Below are 25,905 nucleotides of genomic sequence, written 5' to 3' on the forward strand. Positions count from 1 at the left end.
TGAGTCATATAATTCAAAGGCCCCCTTCCCCAACAGGGTAACTCTTAAAATACCTGCTGCATAAGCAGTAATGGACAAAACCTTTCTGCATTCTAAGCCTCATCTTTCCCAATTCACATCCTTCCTAATGAATCGTTTCTTTCAAAGCTCTGTTTGAAGGAAGTGAATTAAATTGGAAGAGGAAGTTTTTCATCGGGAAATACATCTTTTATTTTCACCCCTGGAGTTACATTTCATATTACCCCTCACATTGCTAGTGTATAGATATCCTCTGTATTGTAGTTATATGGGAAGCATTTCACTTCTCTTTGTTCTGCAGTCTGTTTTATTCTTGTTTACTTATCTATTTTGCATCTCATATGGCACATGCTATGCCCAGTGCAATCATATGCTACCTCCGTGCTGCAGGCAAAGACTGGAAACAGCTGGAGTTATGGGAAAGGTGGTATTTGCTGAGGATTATCTGCCAGCCTTTTTTGTTTCTGGGAATCTTTAATACCCAGTCAGACTATTTTTTTTTTCTAACCAGGCAGCTTTTCATGGCATTTGGCCTGATGAAATGGGTTTTAGGAGCCTCTAGGAGGAGATTAGGGACTGTCTTGTAGTGGGTGGGAATGCCTGGAGTAGATGTTCTGTAAATCCTTCTGAGCCTAATGATTCAAAGGTTTCTTCATCTAGTCTTTAATCTTTCTTTAGCTATATTGATATCTGATTTTCAAGTCTAGGTTATTACAGCTGCTAGATAATTGCAACATATTCCTAAAGGATACACAGTTAAGCACAGCTGTTCTCTTAAGTGAAATCTTCTCTCTCATTCACTCTTTGAACCTAACTTTGAACCTAAAACCTTTCATGGCTTTATTTTCATCAGGCAGGTGGTGAGAAAACACAGTATTCCTACTTCCTTTACCTGTGCCATGAAAAGCCATTGCTGAGTGTGGAGGTAAAATGCTGGTTTTGAATTGGTCCCCCAGACACAGCTGTTGAGAATTAAATCATTTCAGAATGTGTTGCCACTACTCTTCCTTATGAAAAGACATCCTGTCTTTCTGAAGCCTTGACTGTATTTGGCTGTAATTAGGATTGTATTATGTTTTACTTTCAATATTTAAATAAAAATGAAAACCACTCTTCAGCACACCTGAGCAGTGTTGTACATTGTGTTGAAAGGATGGAGTTTCCTTCTGATGCTCAAAGACAATTAAGTTACTCCCTGAAGCATGAAATTTAATTACCCTCATCAGAAGCAGCATGATGCAGTGGGTTAGGACGTAGGAATAAGAACCAGAAATTTTTATCTTTGATCCTAGTTCTATCTAACTACTGACTGAATGAACCACATAACCTTGCTGTGCCTCCTTTTCACCCACCTGAAAAATGAGGTGTTTGATTTCTTTGCTAAGGTGCTGTGAGGTCTGTAAAGCCATCTAAAGATATCATGGTTTGTAAGAATGCTCAGTGATCCTGGGATTGCCTGGGCTTACATGCTGCCAACAGTTATTGCAACTTGGTTTCATAGGATGAAATTTCATTTTTTGGCAGGGTTAGTTTCATTAAAATAAGTGTAATCAAGCTGATATGCAAATAGGGAGAGGGCTACAAGAGTAGGTGACACTAAAGATGAGGAGATTGACAGCCAGACTGACAATCTCTCAGAATCAGACCTGAAACCAGTCAGAATTTACCTGTGAGAATGTTACAGTGACATTTTGCAGATTTAGTGAAACCCACAGAGAAGGCCAAGAAGATAATCAATGAGAGAAGATGTTCTGGACACAAGGGGAGGATGTTCTTGTTGTGGGACATTGAGAGTGTACAAGGAAGAACTTGTGGATAATATGTAGCAACTCTACCTTTGCTTGTATAGCTAATTGTTTTACTGCCTGAATGGTCATTGTTTGTTAGACAGCCTTGTTTGCTAAGCAGCCAATCTGAAATTAGGCCACAGCCATTGTGAAGAGGTATAAGAATAGCAGTAGAGAAAATAAAAAATCTTTCTACCTCTCTCGACTATGGATTACAACCAGTGTATGCTTTTATGTCCACCTTGACAACAGCCACATAAAGAGCCATTGTGCACCAGAGAATTCTGCTGAGCTATTCTTTCCACATCAGTTTTGGTGCTACATCTTGGATGTGATAACTAATTTTAGCATCCCAGGAGTGCCTCCAACTATGTACTGCTCAAGAGGCAGAAGAAAGTTCCATTGTGCATGGTTTAACCGGGGAATGTAAAGGAAAGTTCAGGGCCACATGAACACATTCCTCTGAGCAAGTTGTGCTCTACTGTACTTGCAACTGCAGAAGTCTCTTACTGGAGTGATTAGTCAGGTCATGTCCATGGGGAGCTCACACAAAAAAACTCAGAACTGTTTATTGGATGTGATGAAGTAGCTAATTAAAAGAATTGTTGCTGTCATTTAAAAAACCAACAATGCTTTCTCTTGTCTCAACCACTCTTGTCTGATAGTTTTTGATTTTATGAGTTTCTTAGCATGTCTGGAGCACTAAGTTTACATTTTGGAACAGTCAGAAACTTAAATTGTCCTGTAAGTACCTGGCTTACTTATTCCACAGACCTTTTAAAAAGATTATCTGAATTAATAATAACCCTGCCATTTATTTAGTGGGTTACATTCCAGGGGAAAGGTGATTGCTTTCTTGGAAAGAGGTTTGCCCTCCACCATACAGCATAAATTCATTGTCTGACTTTGAATCCCTCTGCAGTTCCTCTGCTCTTTGTTCCAGGGCTGAGTCAGTATTAAACCCATTAAAAGTTTCTCATTTGTAATCACAAGAATAAGAGTTAATTGTGAGTGTGCAGTTCTTCAGTTGGTTGGTTACCTGTTTCAGTTCTTCACAGCGCTCAAATGTAAGTCTTCAAATTTTCAGAGCAGGGAATTTTCTTAAAACAGATTAGGAAGGCAAAGTCTTCGTAATAGTGATTTTTCTAAGAGACATTCAGGAAAGATTAAAAAATATAATATTTTAACTCTGTGGAAGCTAACAAGGACAGATATGTTTTCTGTAGGTTTAATCTTCTGCCATTTTAATAATTTTTCTCATGTAGAGTAGTTGTGTTGTGGTTGTGTAGCACACTCTACGCACAGGAGAAGAGTCTACTGCCAAAGAAACTGTAGTGGCTTAATTGCAAACTTCCATTATTGGCCAGGAATAAGTAGAACATTAAAAAAATCCATTATGGGCAACTTGTGTTTCACTGAAGCCTAGAGCAGTTTCTTTCTTCCATATCACACTATCTTCCAAGCTGTACAGTTCTCAATAGAGCAGATATACAAAGCAGCCCAGCACTGCAATCCTAGAGGGAGGATAGATTTAGCCTCCTTCCCAGTGCTTGTGAGAGGGCATCATTGCATTTTGGAGTCAAAATCTTATTGGTCTCCTGTTCTAGGCAGGGTAACTACTCAATGCCTGACTTATTGGTCAAATCAAGAACAATTACAGCACATTTTCTTGGGGGGAGGTGGCAGTGTTTTTAGTGTCATCTTAAAAGCATTGAAAGAGTAACAGGAAAGAAAATAATTGCAATTATATTTTTTATTATTTTTTTAATGGCAAAACTTTTGTGAAAGCACCTTTAAAGGCATTTTGAGGAAAGAGCAGGGAAGCATTCTTAGAACCACTCACAGGGATGTTAAAGGTCTGATCCAATGACACTAATAAAGGTCTCAACTGTATTTAACCTACCAGTTACAGTTATGTCTTGCTTATGCAAAAGGCCAAAGAAAAGGGTAGAAAGACAGTGGGCATTAAATCAATAGAGGAAAAAGTATACAATTTTTCTATCTCTTATAAAGTAAAATTATCAATGAGCAGAAGAATTAACATTGCAAACGTTGTGTTGCATATCAAGAATTCCCTCTTTTAATGTTAAATAATCTCTTGCATTGTTGTACAGTATCTTTATTTGCTGACATTTTTCAAGACTTTATCATCATGCTTCAAATTCAGGACCCATTTAAGTAATTTTAAGGTCAGTAAACTGAAATTACTTTAAAGTTGATAATTAAAAGGAATTATAAGACAATATATTGTATTGTTTGAATTAATGAGAAGAAAGTTTACCCAGACTCTTACAGGTGATTTTATTTTTAATCCTCTGTCTCTATAAATTTTATTGGCATCCTCTTGAAAACATTTTTTAGTTTTCTGTTGGCTGGAGCATGAAAAGCTCCAATCTGGTTTTTCCTTTTAGCAATGCCCATTAATTGTTAAAGCAAAGGAAAGTCTGAAGCAGTATGGAGGCAAGATTTAAACCTGTTCTAAACTTCTGCATAATTATGCAGTGGCATGCAGGATGGAAAAAGTTATGTTCTTTCCCCTATTCATCCATTAAAGTGAAAAAATTCTTTTGGACTCCTACTGCTAATTTTAATTCCACCCTTAACAAGGTTTCATTCTCAAAAATCAGCTTCTAATTTTTTCACTGCCACAGGTGGATTTTGATATGAAATACTCTGACATGTCTGCTGTTATTTCTATTTAATTTTTTAATTCCCAAAAGTTTGCAGACCCTTTTACCAAAGAGATAAAATCTAAGTCCTTGCCAAGATACATTGCATTTTCTTCACAGCCATATCATGATAAGTGCTGGTAGCAACAGGAGTATTTTAGATGAGAGCCTGGACCTGAAGAAATAAAATCACACTGTTACTCAATTTAAGTATGAGGAGTCCCTTAAATTCCACAATTTTTGTTCTGGGAGAATGGAGATGAGAGAGCAGAATACAGCTTGAATTCACAGAACTTTTTTCTTAAGGAGAGGAGATAGTTGGAAGTTCTTGTGTTCCTTCAACTTGCTTTTAATGGTTGCTGGGAGCACACGAGCTGATTCATGACCCAGGAGGGGCCATGCAGCTCTTCATTCCTCCCAACACAGTTCAAGTGCAGTTAGCCCTGATTTACTAGGATTTACGCACTGGTTCTTTGGGGCTTTTTGCTAATAATTTCCATATTTTTCTTGTAAGTTGAAGATTTGCTTTCAAAGTTTCTCTAAAAGTGAGAAAGCAGTGGGTCTGTCAGAGTTGGGACAGTGTTAAGGTGAAACTTAATTTCTGCCTTGGGGCCAGTGCAAAGTGCACTCCACTGAAGACATAGGTGGTGACACAGGTGGCAACACAGGTGTCAGGCTGGCTGACAGAACAGAAATTAATTCTACCTTCCAGAATCAGTTGGAAGTTTGGGGAATGATCACAAAGATGATTGCTGTACATGGGATGTCAAAACTGGAGTCCCAAAGCTTGCTGCAATCAAGCATTTTGTAACCCCTCTTTAACAGGATGAAAGAGTATGTTATGTGAGTGTTAATTGGATTCAAAATAATTTAGCCATGAGGGCAGACAAATGCAGGAGTGCAAGTATTCTGGCTTGAGACTTTACTTGAGAGTTCTAGCATTTCTTTTTTTTAATGCACTGCCTCTGAGAGATCATCCTGACTTGCAGTTAATCAGTGCTGGCATTACCCAGAGGAGCATGTAAAATGGCACCCAAAGCATTAGTGTATTGATTAGAGTTAATCAGGAAAGTGTTCCTTCTGAAGCTACATGCTGCATGAATAACCAGAGAGTCTAAACTACCTCTCTTAAGTTTCCAAGCCAACTGGATTGTGGCTTCTGAAACCTAGAACCTGGGAAACCGAGTCATGGATGGGAGGCTTAAGAAAAGTTGGGTTATGGAGAAAGTACTTTGGCTTGTTTGAGATCTAACACCTCACCCTTGCAGGGCTGGGAGAGGCCGGAGGTTGTGTCCAGCACACCTTCACATGCAGGAGTGTGAAAGATTATGAAGAAGCCATTTGAAAATTCAGCACTGGTTCTCCTGTGTAAACCTGGGCTCAAGTTCTGTCAGCAGCATTTTTTGTTTTGAAGAAGAGCCTTCTAAGAGAAACTCTGGGTGTTGCCCAAGCTTTCCTTTGAGCAGCTAGTCCTTCCTAGGTGACGTATCAAGGTCTGAACTTCTCTAAAGTCTGAAAATATTTGTATCTAGGATTTTGGGTTACTCTGTCACTGAAGACCACAATGTTATCAGTTTCTGTCTAAACTGATGTATTTTGCAGATTCTAGATATCTGAGCCAAATTCTTTCTTACTGCAGCTTCAGTGAAAGACCAGATGGATCTGACTTGTTGTATCAAAACACTGAGCAGTGCCTAAACGATACAACATAGTGTGTTGCTTTGCAGCATAAGGGTTTAAATTAAAATGTTAAACTGCAGACTTTTTTATTGCTTGAGGCAGTATCCAGAGACATCCTCATGGTTATTTTGGCCACTGTTTTGGTAGAAATAGGCCATGATGTTGAAGGCTGTGTGATGATAGCTCTGGGTACAGAAAGTGGTGCCTTTGTCCTTGCAGTTGCCAGCTTACCAGGCTGATTCATCATTCTTCAGAGTGCTTGGAGGTCATTCAGAGGATAACAGGAGTAATATGTTACCTGCTGTTATTTGCTTTTGGGACCTATGTTTCAAAAATGCAGAATGGTTGAGGTTGGAAGGAACCCCTGAGATTGAGTAGTCCAACTTCCCTTCTTGATGCAGGGTGAGCTAAAGCCGGTTACCCAGAGTTATATCCTCTCCCATTTTAAATATCTGGAAGTAGAGACTCCCTAAGATTTCTGGGCAACTTGTTTCAGTGTTCAGTCACCCTTAGAGTAAATTTTCTCTTGTGTTTAAATGCAATTTCTGGTCTTTCAATCCAAGAAAAGTGCCTTGTGCTTGCCTGATATCCTTTTGTTGGATGCCACTGTCCAATTCTGTCTCCTTTTCATTCACCCCGATCATATCAACACTGATAAGATCCTTCCTGAGCCTCCTCTTCTCCAGGCTAAGCAATCCCAATTTTCTCAGCCTCCCCTTGTATGTCAGATGCTCTAGTCCCTTAACTATCTCTGTGGCTGTTTGCTGGACTCACTTCTGTAACTCATGTCTGTCTTGTACTGGAAAGTGCTGCACTGGACCCAGTGTTGCAGGAGTGTCTCCCCAGTGCTGAATAGTGGGGAAGAATCATGCCTTTGACCTGTGGTTCCCAGTGCAGCCCAGGAAGTTACTGGCCTTTCTTGTCACTGGGGACACATTTCTAGCTTAGGCTCAGCAATCTGTACACCAGGACCCACAGGTTGTCTTCTGCAAAGCCACTTTCCAGCCTGTGCTCGTGCATGAGGTTGTTGCTCCACAGAGGCAGCGCTTTGCATTTCCTTTTCTTGAACTTCGTGAGGTTCCTGTTGGCCTAAATTTCCAGGCTGTCAATGCCTTTCTCAGTGGCAGCCCAGCTGTCCTGTGTATCAATTGCTTCTCCTAGTCTTGCTGGAAGCTTGTTGATGGTGCAGCCTGTCCCATTATCCAAGTCATTAATTAAGACAGAAGACACTATAAAACCAGAGGTGTACCCCTAGTGTCTGGCTTCCAGCTAGACTTGGTGCCACTGATGATAAGCCTCTAAGCTAGCCTACCTCACTGCCTACTTCTGTCATCTGTGCTCCCATCAGTCAGTGACGATGGAAACCTTATTAAAGATAAGATAAGCAACATCCGCTGCTCTCCTCCTCCAGCAAGCCTATCACCTCAGCACAGAAAGCTGTCAGGTTGGTGAAGTACGACTCCAGTATGAGGAGGTTCCATACACGGTGTTTCCCCATCTATCCCAAGAGATGACTGAAGTAGCTTTCTGTAACCTTGCTAAAATGCTTTCTAAAATTAGATTCAAAACATGTAGGCTGCTGATAGAAATTTAATAAAGCTACTACTAATTAACATCTGATACATATTGGTTATGCTGAAGTAGATCTTGCTGATGCTGCTGCCAGGCAGCCTATATATAGTACAGGATGTGCAAATGAGGATGGGTCTGTGCAATACAGTGGGTTGTGTAGAAGGTCTGGAGATCAGAGTCCCAAATCTGCCACAGAATGATGGCAGAACTGATTCCTATCTGAATTTGCCCACAAGTGCCTCTGCTGACCCTGTAGCTATTTTTAGCCTCCCCGATAAATCCACCAGTTAATGTCGTCTTCGTCTTCAAAGTAAGAGGCTGATACTTGGCATTTCTTTTCACATGAATCTTTGAATCTCAGGCAACCTATTGTAGGAATTTGTACCACGAAGTATGAATATATTTTGTAATGAATCTGGGCTTGAGTGAGTCTGCCTTTTCCAGTCTTGCATTGTGGTGATATAAAACACCTGCTTGGCAACAGCTCCGGGAGTTAATAAAGTTTCCATGGTAAACTATGAGAGGCCTGAGAATCTCAAACTAAAGTTATTGCACCAGTAACTCAAAAAAGCAATTCCTAAAACTCCTGGCACATTTATCCAGAGGGTTAGCAGTAGCACAGAAATGGAAATCATTGTTGAGAGCCACTGCGTACTTGGAATTAAAATCCATCAGTCTTCTGAAGCTGAAGAAAACAATTTTCATGACATACAGATGCTTTTGTATTTCATAATCAAAATTAATCTAGGGTCGGTTTTGACTCTATTTGTAGGGAAATTCGTGTCCTCTAATCCTTATAATATACCTAAGTTGAGATGACATCAGAAGAAATAACTCACACAGAAGCTAGGCACTTAAAATACTCTCAATGCTTTATTCTATTTAATTTCAGCAAAAGCAGGTTTATCTCTTGGGGGAGTGGGACAGAAAAAGAGCGAGGATGCCAACATTCTCCTCTCAAGTGGGAGCCTTGAGCACAGAAGGTGGAAGATGAGATGTGGAAATGAAAATAACTGTAAACAAAAAATGAAATTTAGCAGTCTATTTTCACTCTTCTCAGTGGAAAAAGAGGGAGGAGGACACCTAGTAAATCATTAAAAAGCTGCGTTTGCTTTTCTGAGTTGCAAGTTGAATTGCAATAGCTGCCAGCAGGGTCCTTCTGCAGCCCTCACTTAGGACTTTTCTTCAGGTCTTTCACATACCTCTTGGCAACTTCCTTGCTTGCTGGGAATTTTGTTTAGTTCAGTGGGGCATAATGACACCATTGTGTCCCTGAGAAGACAGGGTGTCTGCCTCTGGAACCAAGAAAAGTCTCCTAGCTTTTGTTGCAGTGTAGGGTCTGCAGTTTGGGATTAATCCATGCTCATAGCAGGCACAAATGATGATCAGTTGGTGTAAATGTCATACACACATTGTATTTCCTTTCAGAAGGATTTCTTAACTTCAAAACATCCAATTTTTGGCATGCTTCTGGAGAAGGAGATTCTTGTAATGAATGTCAGATAAACTGTGTAGCTTCTTGTGCTCAGAGCATCTGTTCCAGAGGGCTCCCTTCCCTGAAAAAAAATGTATTCTTTTTCACAGCTCATGGACAAACACAAACACACATACAGGGAGGTGATGGGGGTACTTGACAAGGAAAACTTTTTGTAAGAGCAATAAAAAATGTGGGGTTTTGTCTAAGAGAAATGAAAAATTTCTGACAACTAGAAATAGTTACAGTCTTCCCCTAAAATGCTAATATTGGTGTTTAAAAATAACTTAAAGAACCACAATAATTTTTTGTTCTCATCTTTAAAAAGTTGCAGTTGGAGCTGCATTTCCTAATAGGCTTTGTTAGGCCCTGTTGGCTTGTTAGACTCCAGCTAACCCCTTACAGTATGCTACAGAGACCTTTCTCCTCGGTGCTGGGCTTTTCCTGTAACAGAAGACAAATGTGAAAAAGTGGATTAGTAGTGGCTGAGTGACTTTACAGAATCTCTTGTCTCTGATCATGTTTATGGTTAGTGAGCAGGCCCCGATAAACTGGAGCGAAACAGAAAGTGGGATCCCTATCACTGCTGAGGTAATACATGCCTCTTGGGAAGCAGCCCTTCACCAACGGTGTCAAGTGGTTTTACTGGCAGCCTGTGTCCAAGGATGAAAAGGGAGATGGTCCAGACCATGTTATTGTACAAGTATTTAATTCCCTAAAGCTTTCCTTGCAGAATTCCAGTGTGTTGGCAAAAAGGTACTTGTATTTTTACTGTCTACCTTTAGACATGTCTCGCAGGATACAAAATTGGAATCAGGGGTCTAGGAAAAGTTCTTGTGCTCTCTGGCTGGAAGTCATTGCAGGTAAAGCAGCAGACCCAGCTGATCAGAGGGGAGGAGGTGGACATTAAAGACAGCCAGGCATTATGTCTTCTAGCATCTCAGGGAATAAATTAAGATCATACAGGCTTTTTGTTCTCATTTATTCTTGGCAATAAGCAGACTTGAGGAAGCACTCTTGGAGTGTGGATATTAATCTCCAGGGCTACTAATTCACTTCCTTGATTTACTTGCTGGGAATTTTTGTCATTTGGGAGGGAAGTTAAGTAGGAGAAGAGGGATAGGAAGTGGAGGAGGAGAAATGGTATGTTTTAGTTGTGGTGCTTTGCACACAGGTGGAACAGTTAGTTCCAGCTAACTGTTTTAGAAGCAAAGTGTGTTAGCTCAGCCAGTGATGCAGTGCTGGGAATTAGAGCTATTGTACAGCCCTGGAGACTGCCTTATTTCCTGAGTGACTAAGAGACTTTTTGGTGAGAATCAGGAATGATATTTAAAGGGGGTGTGCATGTGTGCTACAGATTTCACAGCTTGCTTTGCACAGAGTTGAGCTTCTTCTAAATAGCAGGCAGACATCTGGGGGCACAGAAGTGTAACAGAAGAAAGCAATAAACTACTGTTTAGTTGGGTCTCCACATCTTAGCTGGGTGGAAATCTTGGTGCTTAGAATCTTGCTTTTGCAAAATCCATGGGAGGGAAAGGCCCTGACCATGGGACACTGTGAGGGAAGTGAGAACTTGGGTAGGATGCACAGTGTGACCAGCCAGAAGAGGAGCTGCTCCTTTGGGGGATTTGGTCCTTGTAAAGTAGCGTTTCTTACAGCTCTTCTCCTTTGTTCTTTCCCCTTGCTGTATCATGAGACCAGGTGGGTGTTGCTTCAAAGGAGAGTTGGATACCTGGAGAAACCATTTCGGATCTCACTGGAGTATATTCCTAACGGGAACAAGAGTGTAGCGGCCGTGGATTCCTTCGCCATGAAGAACTGCAGTTCAGGTAACAGAGCATTTTATTGCTTCTAGCTCATAGTACTTTGATGCCTTTTTGGAGAGAACCATGATTTCTGACAGCTGCAGAAACCACAGAATGAAAGGCTCTTGTTAAATAAATTAAATTATTACAAAAAAAAAAAAAAACCAACAAAAAAACAGGGTCGCTTTCAGGGAAGAATCTTTTTAAATGTTGCCTTAAAAGTTTCCTTCAAGAAGTTAAAAACAAATATAGTTTTTTGGTTTTGTTTTGGGTTTTTTTGGTTTTTTTTTCCATTTGGAAAGAATAACTATGAAAATTTAATTTGGGGAGAAAAGAAGCAGTATTTATCCTGGCTTGCTAGATGCATATCCTGACAACTTCACTTTTCAGCAGCAGAAAGTAGAACAGATGAGAGGTTCCTAGACAAACATCTTGCAAGCCATCTTCTTTTATGTTTGTGGTTACAAATTTCAGGGTTGTTTTTTAAACAACTGTGGAAAACTTGATTCTAATAAAGTATGCCTTTATTTGGCCATGTTCCAAAGTGGATAGTGCTAAGTAGCCCCTAATAGTTCTATGTGTGGAGTTTTAATAATGGGCAACCTAAATGGGGGTTACTTTTTAAATACAAGCTATGTAATCAATCCAAGTATGTAAATTTAGTTCTCTATGCCAGAAGCAGCTGCATATTAGTTCTACCAGTTTTATGGACTCTGTGAATCATTCTGAAATCTTTAGGTGGCATGTCAGTGAAGGATATTACTACTTATAGCTCTTAACACATTACTTTTTGTCCATTTTATTTATTTGGAGTAGTGCTGAGTTGAGCTGCATGTCCTTCTTTTCAACCTCTCTAGGACAGGGAAATGTGCTGCAGAACATACATTATTTTGGTCATTTACCTTGCTCTCCACAAAGGCCAGTTGTATTAAAGGATTTATTGCACTGTTTGTACATAAAGGTGCTCTCTAATCTCCAACAAGGAGCAGACTGACACTGTGCTGGAAGCAAAGGCGTGTTCAGACACAGGGCACCTGTTCTGCTGCTGGTGTAAGGACACAAGTCATCCACAGTGCTTTGGGAATTCAGTGCAACAGACTGTGGGCACAGGAACTCCTCTCTTGGGAGCACTCAAGGGCGAGCCAGAGGTGCCGGACTGTGAGCTCTTCCCAATATCAAGCACTGCTCTGCTGATGATGGATGTCAAGTGCTGAGGCCATTAAGATACATTCTGAGCAAAAGAAGGAACAAATCTCCTGTTTTGCCTGCAGATTTGTAGCAAACAGCTACTTCTCTGCCCTGCTTACAGGACACAGTGCATGAACAATACCATCAGAGGACAAAACCACTTGTTCTTTTATTTTCTGTTGGTTTAGGTGGCTAAGCCTTTTGTGTGCAGCTGAAGATGTGACAGTGTACTTTTACGAGGAAAGAGGTGGTGATAAGCAGCTGAGGGTGACACCTTAAGCTTGGAGAAAATAGGGAAAGTAATAAGAAAAGATTAATCTAAATCTAATTTTTCTGCAGCTGTTAGAAGCCTTTGGGTAGCTTAGCTACTTGGATACATTAATGCCACTAAAGCACATAAAATATGGGTGAATTTGAGAAAGAAACTGAGAAATAGAAACATGCCTTCAGCCTGATTTTTTTAAGCCTTTTGGAGACCATAAACACAATTTAAAAATAAATTAAAGTGTACATATAATCTTAGGAAGTTAGGCTACCATTTCCATAGGCACAGATAGAGAAAGAATCACAGAATGAGCCAAGCTGGAAGGCACCCATCAGGATCTTTGAGTCCAATACCCAGCCCTGCACAGGACACCACAAGAGTCACCATGTGCCCGAGAGTATTGTTCAAACCCTTCTTGAACTCTGTCAGGCTCAGTGCTGTGACCACTGCCCTGGGGTGCCTGTTCCAGTGCCCAACCACCCTCTGGGTGAAAAACTACAAGGGCTTGAAGAAGGTTTAAGTTTGCGGTTGGAATTTGCTTTTGCACACTGGTGATTCCATTTTTTTGAGTTCCTTAATCATAGACAAGATTTTGCTTAGAAAAAATTAGTGCATTTGAACTGAAAAAAATGACAGTTTATATGGGATTGTATGGGGAATTAAAATTAAAAACTTAAATAGATTCAGATGCTGATGAAATTCTGAATTTTTAAAAAGTTAGAATTTTAAAAATTCTAGTTACTTGTCACTTCAACATCTTCACATTTCTCAATTCCCACAGGAAAAGGAAAAGCTCTTACAGTTTTTTCTCAGCCTTAGGATTTGAATCTGGTAAGAGAGCCCCTACAGTCAATACAAGGACTGCTTGTACTTCTATAGGTTTTGTCTCAGGACAACTAACAGGTAGCATTGCCTGGACCACTACAACCAATTGACTTTCAATTACTGACTTAAATGTGAAGTAAACTGTGTTTGTCAGTGTGTAAAACCTAAGCTATTGATTGCCTAATTATCTTTCTTACAACTCTCTATTTAAATAAGTGCAGTAGCCAAAGCAAAAAAAAAAAAAATATATATATACAAATTGCAGAGAAGTAATATATTAATTTAATAACATCAGTTCAGATATTTGTTACTTATACAAGTAAAGTAATTGGTACAGTGGCATTTTGTAGTTGATGGTAATTTCTAGTAATAAAAATAGAGTTCATTTCCTAAGTAATGTATTGACTTATTTATGATGTTTAATGGGTTTCTTACTGATTTTTTTATCGCAGTTGTAAATTAATTAATTTGCTAACTTATTTCCAAAAGTCTTAATTAACGTACTTATTAGTAGGCAGAAGTATATGACAAGACATTGTTTTACTTAGCAATGTTCAATTTACCAATTCTAAGTAAATTTTTGCCTAAGGGGCATGGAGACCAAATGCTTCTAAAATGTGTTAAAGGTTTAATGATGCTCCAGGGCTGTTAAAAGCAGTTATTTCAGACACTCAGCCTGTCCAAGAGGAAGCACTTAGCTTTCAAGTTTTCGAGCTCAGTAAGCAACATAAAAACCATTTATTTTGGAGAGGGGAGAGACCGTGTGGGGTTGATTAAGTTAATGCTTCTGTCCACTCAGCAATAGCCTTTTTTCAGTAGATACTGAAAGTACATAGAAACACACATTACCTTCAGAGCTGGTAGGCAGTTAGTTCTGTAACGATCTGATGCGTGTAATATGTATGCAAATTTCTGAAAGTTGGAGTTAAGGTTGTACTAAAGGCAAAATCCTTGATTTAAGGCACAGGACCTCTCAGGAAAGGAAAAATTTTGAAGATCAGGAGGTGATTTTACTGAAAGAAGAGAGAGCAAGGGAACAGTAAAAATACAGACTTACAATGCATCTGAAGAAATATGACCAACTGCCAGATAGAATTTTTCATGATTCTGTTTGATAAATATTCTAGCAACAGATTTATGAATCAACTGCAGGAGATCAATTAGGGCTTTCTCCAGACAGGATTGCTTATGCATCTGAATCATTACTAAAATGATATTTTTGTGCATTCGGACAAAACCTGGATATGTATCATTTCAGCTTTCCCACATGCTCTCTTTTTGCAGTTTGTCTTAAAAATTAATTTGATGACAGGATGTTGTGGTTAACTGAACTTAATGAAATACCAGTGAGCCCCTTTTCAAAATAAGTTCTTGATGCTTCCTACTGGAAAATTGCCTAGAAAAGTTAACTTCTTGCAAGGAAAACTGAGATTATATCAGTGTATGAGAGAGAATCATAGAACAGGCCAGGTTGGAAGGAACCTCAGAAGAGAATCTGGCACCACCTTTTGTGTGAAAGGGAATCTAGGTGAGATTATCTAGAACCATGACAAGCTGCATCTTCAAAACCTCCAGTGATGGGGACTGTACCACAACCCTGGGAGATTCTCTGGCAACTGCGTCTTCTCACAGTAAAAAAAATTAAACATACATTTCAAATTGAAGTCTCACATGACACACAGCTCACTTAGATGTTAATAATTAATTTTTTAAAAGCTATATAACATTTAAGTAATTTTCACTTGGGTAGAATTGCAAGGTATTTGCAGACAACTTATTAAACCACTAGATTAATTGTGACAATATTTTATGTTTCATTATTTGTTTGGTTGTATTTATGGCATGGGGGAGAGAAGATATGAACCTTTAGTAGCCATCTCATCTTATATGGTCTGGAGATCCACCTCTGTCCAGAAATTCAAGTGAATGGGTGAACAGAACAATGAGCAATCAGTATTTTGTCATTGTTATAAAACTGAAAAACAAACATGATTTAAAAAGAAAAGTACTCATCATTTCAGAAGTAGCTGTCTCTATCTAAGGTTTAGGATTAACATTTACCATAAATTACTCGGCCTACCTAGGTAATTTTTGTGTAAAATAAGCTGGATAATTTCCTTTGGCATTAATGTCATGGTTAAGAACTTTACCAAGCCAGAGAAAAGATCCAGAGCTAATTGAAATCAGCAGGATTATTCAGTATGTTTGTATTATGTTTCTTCATTTAAGAAAGTAAAATTAGGTGGACTGGCTGCATTTTCCATCGAGTGGCTGATGCTATTTATACAGTTCAATTGGTCTGGTTTTCCTGTGGGTCTAATTTCACTAAGTAGGTATTTGGAAAAGCCTTACTATTTTAAGAATATTTGCTTTCAAATGCTTTGGAAACTACCTTCTTCCCCATTCACCTCTGCTCCCCCATGAGCTATGACTGATTATTCTGACTTCAGCTTGTGTGCCAAAAACTATCTCTAACCTGCTTGTGTTTTAATCCTGTAGGGATCTTGTGTTGGAGAAAGTACTGCTTTGCAGATGAGGGTGGTGGCTGTAGTGAAGTTAAATCATTTTAAAGTCATTCTAAAGTGAAAGTTATTTCACTTGTGGTTTGTGCCAATTTTACGTAAAATAAATTTAATGAACTTGTTATGGGGCTTATCTGTGTTTTCACTTTCATCTTTTTTAAATTAAGTTATTGTAACGCTAGGAATAAAAAAATTAAACAAATTTAGTTTTAATATTGCTTCCAGAAAAGGCACAGTAACTCAATTAGTGGTAGAGTAGCTTCTTGCAGTAATGAACGAGTGATTATGCATTTCTGTTACTGGCTGTGAACACCTACTTCTTGCAGAGCCGGATTTAGACAATGGTGGGTACGTTGAATAATTTAATCTATTTAGAACCTCTGTGTGCTCACCAAAGGAGCAGCAGGGGGGAAGCAAACCTGAATATCTAGAGAATTTGGGTTTCATAGGTCTGCCATGCCAGTTTGTTGGCAAATGGGGTAGTGTCCTGTTGCTTTATTTAGTAATCAACTGACCATCTATTTGGGGTTATAGGATGTGGAGGAGGAAGATACAAAGAAATGCTTTAGGTGGTGTAATGATGCACTTAAAACTCATCTTTAAAATAGATGTTTTCATGCAGAAAAGTGGAAAGGCTTGAATCTGCCGCAGCAGCTCCAAATAGGTCTGCCTTACCAGAGTGAGCAGGTTCATCCTCTCTAACTCAGAACAGGTTAAGTGACTCAGGTTAAGAAACAGAATTGAGAAATCTCAGCCTTTAAAATCTAAAGCTTTAATAATCCAAAGAGAAGGACCTGCTCATAAGAAGTATTAGGAACTGCTCAAGAGACATTGCAAATGTTGGCACTTGTGGGTCTTAAGTACTTTTTAACACCTTGAAGAATTGGCCAATACATTATCTTTTTAATGCTGTATATGATTTTTATCCTGACCTTCTCCTTTAATTAAGGCTTATTTCAACAGGGGAGCCATTGATTCAGTGAAAGAAAATGAACTCTGTAATCTGCTTTCCCCAAATTGAACTTATTTTTATTACTATTAATTGCTGCCACTTAGTTCTTGTGATGTTTTAACTGCTTGGATTTATTAAAACAATCATAGGATTTGCAATTATCACTTGAGAAATGGGAAGGACAATGATGATTTACAGATGACCCAACAATTTTAAGCCGGTATTACTCCAGATTCAAAGATTTATGCAATCTGACTCTGCTGTGTAAGTAGATGACAGTCTCATTCTCCCTTTTTCTCTCCATAATAAACCCCTAAGTTTTCAAAGGACTGCTAGCCTGTAACAGAGGGCACAGAGGTCCTTGATTTTGCAAAAGAAAGAGTCAGGGATAGTTTTGCTCTGCGTTTTGTTTTATATCCATGAAGCTCCCTATTAACTGTAGGAAAGTTTTGTTTTAATAGGACTGGCGTTTGAAGTTGTTAAGACTTAACTATGCAACTTGATTCATGTTTGTGAAAAATTACAGGCATCTTTGTGAAGAACTGAGAGAGGGTGAGGAAGCTTAGAAGGTCAGAACAGAAGAGGGAGATGATCAAGCAGAAATGAAATTAGTCAGACTGAGCCAGCAAAAGAAGACACACACAGAATCCCAGAACAGTTTTGGTTGGAAAGCACCTTAAAGATCACCTAGTTCCAACCCCCCTGCCATGGAGAGGGAGACTTCCCACTAGACCAGGTTGCTCAGAGCTCCATCCAACCTGGCCTTGAACACTTCCAGGGATGGAGCATCCACAGCTTCTCTGGGCACCCTGTGCCAGTGCCTCACCACAGTGAAGAATTTCTTCCTAGAATCTGATCTAAGCATCCTCTCCTTCAGTTTGAAGCCATTCCCTCTTGTCCTGTCACTACATGCTCCTGTGAATAGTCTCTGTCCATCTTTCTTGTAGGATCCCTTCAGGTAACAGAGGGAGAGATGAGGAAGGAAGAGATGGTGATAAACCGCTACCACTGAAAACAAATGACAGGATATCAGGCAAGAATAATTGGTCTAGATGGTGGAAATTATTAAAAAGTTTGACCAGTTAGAAAGTGATTGGAAGAAACATTTACAATCCAATAATTAACTAGAGCAATCAGGCTTAATCAGATAGTCATTCAATAAATCAGACTGAGCTAACTAGGTGGATAATCTGTTGAACCAGCAAAGAAACCAAGTGAGGGAAATGCAGCAAGTTGTCAAAATTTAATGAAATGTGCAAGAATTAATCAGTTAGCATTTAAAATTATCAAAAGCAAAGATAAATACGTAGGATGTTCAGATGGAAACTAGTCCCTTTGTGTGGCACGTCTCACCAGAGCCTCAGAGGCATTAATGAGCAAAATAGGTTTTTGGAAGGTGAAGAACAAGAATGAGGAGAAGATAGCACAATAAGGAAAGAAGATATTCTGTGTTTGCTTGAAAATGAAATAATGTCAACAGCAAGAATTTTATTTTTTTAAAAAGCCTGCCTAAGTGTCACACATAGAAATGGTGGCTACTGAGGTGGTTACCACTTCTCTGTAGTAGTGCAATGCATGAAAGATTGAAAAAAAGGTATAATTCTTCCTCTGTCTTCAGAGGGTAGAGTCCTTTAGATTTTGGCTCAGGGCACTTCTATACCTCAGGGCTTATTCTCTGAATTGTTCAAGTCCAGCTTGGTTTCTGTGTCTGAGAGGTCTCACTGTAAATCTGCCCCAGTCATGCTATAAGACCCCGTCCAGCTCTTCCCTCTTTCTGTCCAGCTCCTTTCTGCCTCCAGGAGCCCTGCTTGCTTTGTCCTGCTGTTCTGTTCCTGACAGGTTTCCTGCAGTCAGCTTTCTGAGCAAACTGACTGCTAAACCAGCCCATGGACGTGGTTTAACAATCCTGCATTCTATCCAGTCTGGGAGAGGTGGGGCACCTTGGTGCCAACACTGATGGATACAGTGGCAGTCTGCAACAGAAAAACTGAAACCAAAAAGCCTTGACCTTGTAATTCCAAATCAAGTCCATAATCCCTAAATAGAAATGACAACAGACTTAAACTACTGCATTGGGCTTTTTTTTCCCCTGAAAAGTTTAAGAATCTGTGAAGGGGGACTGAAGTTTTCTGAAAAGCAGTGTGTGCCCTTTCAACAAATGAAAGTCCTTTGTGCTGGATTTGGAAACTCACAACCAGTGGCTGCCCATCAGATTCTCAGTGTCATAAAGCCTGTGTGTTGCAATTCTTTGAAGTTGTGAAAAACCTGGGGAGAGAGAGGAACTTTTAAAAGCTGCCAGGTGACTTAGGAGCACAAATTAATGGGAACCACACTCCTTAGTCCTGTAGGAGTTTTCAAAAATGCCATCATTACTGCCAGGCACTGAGGTGTGCCTTTCGTCATGAGGATGAGAAGGGACAGAATGTGCACTGTGCCTCCATGGAGGCAGCTTTACTGAGTGCCTCCATAAATGAGGTATACAGGGCTTTTATGAATTGAGCCTTTGAAAGCCCTGCTAGCAAGGTTTATTGATCCAGGAGTCACATGTGGATGTCAAGATCTTAAATTGCAGTCAGCTTTTATTACACGAAAGAAATTTTAAGAATATACCTTTTCCCCTCCCTCCCTTTTTTAAATTACTGCCTGCTGAAGTTTTGTATAACTGGGAGGTTGCAAGCAATTAAATGAGTCAGCTGGATCCTGGGTCCAATTCCAGACTGAAGTGTACTGTTCATGGAACATGATTGATGGAGTATCAGCGAATTTGTAAGCAGAGTAAGAGGTTTGGAAATGTTTTTCTGATCTACGAGGAAACGTAATTTAGTCAACTCTGTAAGAAACATTTATCATGTTCCAAAAATATCATCAGTGGTAGATCTTTCATTTGATGTGAATACAGATGAACAATGCCTCTATTTGGATCCCTAAAAACTTTGAGAGCTGAGAAGCAGTCTGTCTGGTTCTGTGAGATGATGGGTTGTGCCATACTGGGGTCTAAGCTATTTTGGTGGAATTGTGTGCACCACAATCCAGAGTAAATGGCTTCTTGGAGACTACAGCAGTGAATATTCCCTGCACTTAAGCCCAAATGATGGACTGTATTTTTAAAACATCATTTAGAGCTGTAAGCAACAACTGCATAAATCCAGCATCAGATTATGCAGTACAAAAACAAAAGAAAATTATGAAAATTCAATATTTCTGTAATATTATCACTGTTGCTATTGATTTCTAAAAAGACACAAAGGCCCTGTTGTCTCCTTAAGCTCCCCATGGAATAACAGTGTATGTATACATGTTCATGAACATCAGTTAATGAAACCATAACAAAAACAAAGCAATTTCTATAAGGTCAGAAATATTAAGTGCAAAGTTTTGGCAATAGTGTTAACTCATCCCTCAGGTGTGAACTCTCATTGTTCACATCAGTAACAAAACAGTAGCAAAATGACTCACCTGTCTGCAAAGATTGCCAAGTGGCTTAGACAGCCAAGTAAAGGAAGTATTTCTTGCATGGGAACTATTTCCCAAAACAAAGGAAGTGAATAACTGTGCAGTTACTTGTGAGGAGTTTCTGCCAGTGAAATTACTAAAGCACATGGTGCGTCATCCCAGTAATTGTTGGGGCCTCAACTGTTTGCATCAGCTGAAGATCTGCCTCTATATATATTTATCAAAGCTTTTGAAAAAGGAGGAGCCTAACAAGAGGTTTGATAGTAAAATTGCTGATTTAGACTTCAGTTTCTTCATCGTTGCTCTTCTCTTCACAGCCAAGAGAAGAGTTAGGTTTAAGTTATAGCTGTTCTTTCAGTGCAGATAGAGCAGGCTGAAGCTGACACAGGGTTTACAGTGATACATATAACTGTACAGTTATATCAAAATTTGTTAAATTAACAACTGGTTAAGACAACTGAGAAATGCTAATAACCTTTTCCGTTTTGTGTTGGAAAAGTTCTACTCCAAGAGGTGTTTGCCCTGCTGATGTTTGCACAGGGTACTTTGTAATGTTCTTCCATGTTTATGGTGTTTATCTTCTCTTTTCTTCTAACTTCATCTTTGGAGCACCTCCAGTTTCTTCTGTACCCAAGCGAAATCGGGCAATTCCTCTCATTTGGACAAGCCTATTCCTCCTCTTTCCCTTTAGTCATAAAACATTCCTGCCTGTCTAATCTAATCACAAAACCTTTAGGGCAATTTTTATTCCATTATAAGTTTATGTTGTAGCAAGTAGTCTTCATCTTAATTGTTGATTTGTAGAATGTGGACTAATTTGTGGCTTCATGTAGCTCCCCTCAAATTATAATAAATATGCTGCTTCTTGCTGCTTCTGTTCCTAGCAGTACCAGGCACCAGCAGTAATGCATTACAGTTGTCTTTCTCAGAGCATTTCTCCCTGGTTCATATTACTTTTTGTTTTCAATAAACAGTGCCTTCCTTTCCTGGACAATTAGGGTAATTGCTGAAATGAAACCAAAGTATCATGACGAGGCAGATGCCACAAAATGTTAATCAATCATGCAAAATAACTCTTCCTACACTGCAAGCCCACCATGATACTGTTCTGTAAAGATTACAGAGAAGTTTATGACTGTTTTCATTTATTCATATTGCTATACCATCTCAAAACAGTAGTCTCAGATGAAATGAAGACAGTTTCTTTTCCAGTTTACAGAGCCAAGCAATGGACTTGTCCCTTTTTCCCTATGTCTTTGTATTAATAGCATATAGGAGACCTTTTTTTGGCACATCTACATCTGCTGATGCTGGCTGCTTTTTTCAGTGTTTGAAGAAAGGCCAGAAAATATTTTCAGTGGATAGAAGAAAAAAAAATCTTCCCCTAAACTCCAACTTGCAAAGCTAATTCAGTTTGCAGGTCTCAGTCGAGACCTCAACTGAACTGTCAGGGAATAAAATCTGTATAATAAACCAGTCATCTAATTCACAATATCACAAGATTGAATCTCCCTAGGCAAGATTTAGTTCAGACATTCAGGTGCTTTGTTGTATGAAGTTAGACAAGATGGTATTCATCTTTTGTGACTTCAGCTATCTGGAAGTTAGGCATCATGTCAAAGCTGGTCTCTAGGGTCCCTCTGTAGTCAACAGAGAGAAAAAGAGGCACTTCACAGGGCAGTTCATTCCACCTTTAACATCATAGCATCATCAGAGTGTCAGAAAGAGGACAATGCTTTGGTTGAAGAATTGTTGTCTGGGATTCCTAACAGCACTATCCTTTTAAAGCCAGTGGGGTGCTTTAATACCTGTAATCTATAAAGTCTGCCCACCAATTCCTCACTTGTGAATGAATAGTGTCAGGCAAGGAATCTTTAACAAACAGATTCTCTATTGAACACTCTCAACACTCAGTGGTTACCATGCCAGATCAATCATTTTATAGTAATTATTTTGCAGGAGTTTATTCAGAGTCTGTTAGAATAAACCCTGAAAAACATTAAATGACTATTGAGTCCAAGATTAATGGTGCTAGCCAGACATACTTTACAAAACCAACATTACCAAAACAAGCTTTTCATGCAGCTTTTACAGAGTGCTTCCAGTCCAACCTAGAAGCTTCTCTGCACTGGGAAACCTGTGTGAATTATAAACCAGGTTTATAATTAACCAAATTATAAACTGTTTTTCAGCTTCTCTAGATATTTTTTGAATGGGTCTAGAAAAGAAGGCATGTTTCTAAAAAACAACAAACACAGTTCTCTCACAGGGAAGAACATTCAGATACAGAAGTGGTTTGTGAACAGTAAAGTGGTAGTTGGTAGCAGCAGAGCTACAGTTCAGAGCCTTCTAATGGAGTCCTGTAGATCATATTTGAGGCCTCAATGAAGGCTTTTTGAAAAATCTACTTAAATTGAGTTGCAATTGGAGATTGGATCCCATGTTGCTTTCCAAAGAGTGGTAATAGAAGATCCACATTAATTTTTCACTTACTTCCTTACCAGGAGGTGCAATTCCTTCTATTGCATTATCTTGTTTATTTTTATTACCCTTGTGAATGACTCTGTCACTTCTGTTTAAGCAGAAGCAGTAACTCAATCCCTTAATACAGCCTTAAACAACATTGCTTCTAAATGAGGTTAAGATCTATATTATATGCAGCATTTGTCTTGAACCTTAATTCAGCCTGCTTCTGAAAGGATATCTAGTTACATTCAGGAGTAAGTAATTTCAGATCCAGTTCCTGGTGATCACTGAGTTCAAGACTAAATTTCAACTGACAGGACTTCTGAGGCATGATGCACTATTAAGATGCATGTCAGGGAATTTCTGGTCCATTATGTTAGTGTAATAATGTTTCTTTTTTACCAGGAAAATTTAAACCAAAATTTTTTCTGAAGAGAAAATTGTACCAAGTGTGGTGTTCTTTGGGGTTTTTTGTTATATGAGCATTGTGTTTTAATAATATTAAATGCTATTCAAAAAAAAAAAAAAAAAGCTTTAATAATTTCCTGTACATAACCCCATCCCTTTATTTCCATCTTTGATTTAAAGAGAGGTCCCTCTTGTGCAGTTCTAAATTGAGACACAATTTCCTCTGAGCTTGATCATACCTGCAGGGGTTTTTTTCTCATTCCCCTTGGTTTAGAAGCAGACTTGAGCTGAATATCTCAAATAAAGACCAAGCTCTGTTTGAGTTTTCCCAAAGCTGCAAAGGCAATGGCAGTTAGCAGTCTGATGTTCCACAGAATTCCCTCTTTAAAAAAGGGAAAGGGAAATACTCCCTCTTCCACAAAGTGCTTTGCATGGGCTGGTAAGAACATTATAGTGTATCAGAATTATCTCATGTATATGATGGTTTTTAAAAGGGACTGGAGAACAGCCTTTCAGCTGGTGTCACAAGTCTGTGAGATGCTTCAATGCAGTCCAGAGAGCAGCTGTCACTTGGAAATGAGAGAGGGTCACATAAAATCCTTGAGTAGGTAAGAACTGTTGTTCTGGTGTCACCCGTCTGACTTTGCCTGAAATAAATTAGGGAGTACTTGCACAGGCTGCTTCATCAGCGGATCAGGAGGGAAAGCGGTCGTGAACAGATGGAGGCAATAACCTCTCCTGCCAATGCAGCTGGGGAAGGATGCCTACCTGCAACCAGAGGGACTTACCTGTACCACAGCTACAAATAACTCCAGGATCTCACCACGGTCTGCTTTATCTCATTAGTGCTGACAGCTGTGAGCTGAAGTGCTGTTGCTGAGGCTGGAGCCTTGCACTGCCAGGGATCTGTGGAGGGGGATACCCTCACCTTGTGAATTTGTGACAGTGTAGTTGAAAGTACTTGGGGTCTGTGAACAACATCCATAAAAAAGCATAAGAGACAGACTCTGCCTTTTTTGCAGTAGTTGGGCCAAATACTCAGATCTCAGGGCCCTTCTGTGGCATTTCTTGCTGCAATTTCCTCAAGCAGGAGCTCTGTATTTTACCAAGTATCAGTAAAGCTCAGAGATGGGCATTTCATGAAAGCACCATTTTGGAGAAATAAATCATGTTTGTAAAGCATCTCTCTACCTTCAAATGTGTGTGTCCACTTAAAAGAAGTTTGGGTCCAGACTTGGGGCTGTTAGGTTTGTTTTGCTGTTTTCCACTACAGTGAGAAGCAATTTCCACTTGAATTTTGGAAATCCGAGCAGTTCTATTAGTATCAAGTAACTTTGATCAGAAATTGAAAGTCTCTTTTCATAATCTCATCCTAAAACTGTAAGAGATATTCAGTGCTTCATCTACAGAAAATTTAATAACTTAGCCAGCATCAGAAATTGTTTGACACCAAATATGCATTGCTGAGTGAAGGTAGTGATTTATAACATTGCATGTGAGATGTTAGTATCTAATTTACTGCATTAATCAGTGAATGCCAAATCAGTTTGCAGATTGCATGTAGATCAGTTTAATCTGTCATCTTAATTGTCAGTGAAATTTTTAATGTTGAGTTTACTTTGACTGTTTTCCATGCTGCTTCTCACTGAGATGGAAATAGCAGTGTAATAACTCTACAGTGCCCACGTGAGACTGTGCAGGCCTCATGGTTGGCTTTTTTACTACTTTCCACATCTGAGGTTCCCTCAGCTAAACCTGAGTTTTGCTAATATTTGCATGGTTTGATGTGCACCAAATGGAGAGAACATCGTCAGCCCTGTCAGTACTAACGTGGTAAAGAGTTGTCTCCTTGGTGCACTGAGGGAGGAGATTTCTGGGGACAGGACTGAGCTGAAATGACCTAGAGCTTCCTCAGACAGATGCTGCATTAGCATGTGGCAATGACTGCAGTGATTCTGTCACCCTCCGTGCTTCTCATTAGCACTTGGTGGCACACTCGGTGTTGCCTTCCACTTGAGAGCCTTTGTGTGTTACACGGGATAAGCAGCGTGTTCATTTTTATTCTAGCTTGTTAAAAAAGCAACCTGGTGGGACAAAGCTATTCAAAATGCAAACTTAATATGTGTTTTGGCAAAACAAAACAAAAAAATTAATGGAAGAAACCAAGTTTTCACACCTTTTCCCTGGACTCTAGGTGGTTTTTTTATTGGAAAATATGTTAAAAGGCATAAAGAAAGCATGAAATATATGAACTGAAAAAAAAAAAATTTGAACAATAGCAAGTTTCCTGGAGCTAACCAACGTTTTATTTCAGGTCAAATAAAATCTTTTGAAGTACTGCTGAGCAAACATTTTCCTCTACAGGGGACATTTTCATTTTAGATAGCTCTTAAAAATGAGATTTTTTTTTCTGTGAAAAAAATGCTATTCTAAAAGTAGCAAGGCCACATATTCCACACAAAATGGTTTTTTAGGGGTTTTTTTCTGTCACGGTAAAAAGAGACTTATCCAAGGTCTTTGTCAAGTAAAGAGGCTCATTCAAGGTCACAACATAAGAACCATTTTGAAAAACCTGACCATCAGATTCCTGATTTGATAGGCAGCATTTCTGGAGGTGATTTGCTAGCAGTGCAAGGCCCCTGCACATGCAGGTGGAGTCTGGTTTGAAGGACCTCAAGAAATTATGCTGGGCTGCTGTGTTTGGGCTGTTTTGTGCTCAGTCCTTGATTATTTAATTCTTTCTTCATTGCCTTGAGTACTGGGAAAAGGATGCCAGGCTTTTTATTTTCAAGAACACCCTGGGTGTCCGATAACTTGGATT

The 25,905-nt window shown here is 39.3% G+C and overlaps 1 protein-coding gene across 1 annotated transcript in view; it reads left to right on the forward strand.

Annotated features, from left to right (window-relative positions):
- ALK (ALK receptor tyrosine kinase) overlaps positions 1–25,905 on the forward strand; it is a gene marked incomplete at both ends in the record, with an annotated part of 306,152 nt that overhangs the window by 194,629 nt on the left and 85,618 nt on the right. Inside the window, one exon of the mRNA XM_082277250.1 lies at positions 10,902–11,029. Within this exon, the coding sequence (XP_082133376.1) occupies positions 10,902–11,029 (128 nt within the window). The remainder of the gene's footprint in view (positions 1–10,901; positions 11,030–25,905) is intronic.

This window comes from Coloeus monedula (genome assembly GCF_965178545.1).
Source record: "Coloeus monedula genome assembly, chromosome: 2".
In the NCBI taxonomy this organism is placed as follows: Eukaryota; Metazoa; Chordata; class Aves; order Passeriformes; family Corvidae; genus Coloeus; species Coloeus monedula.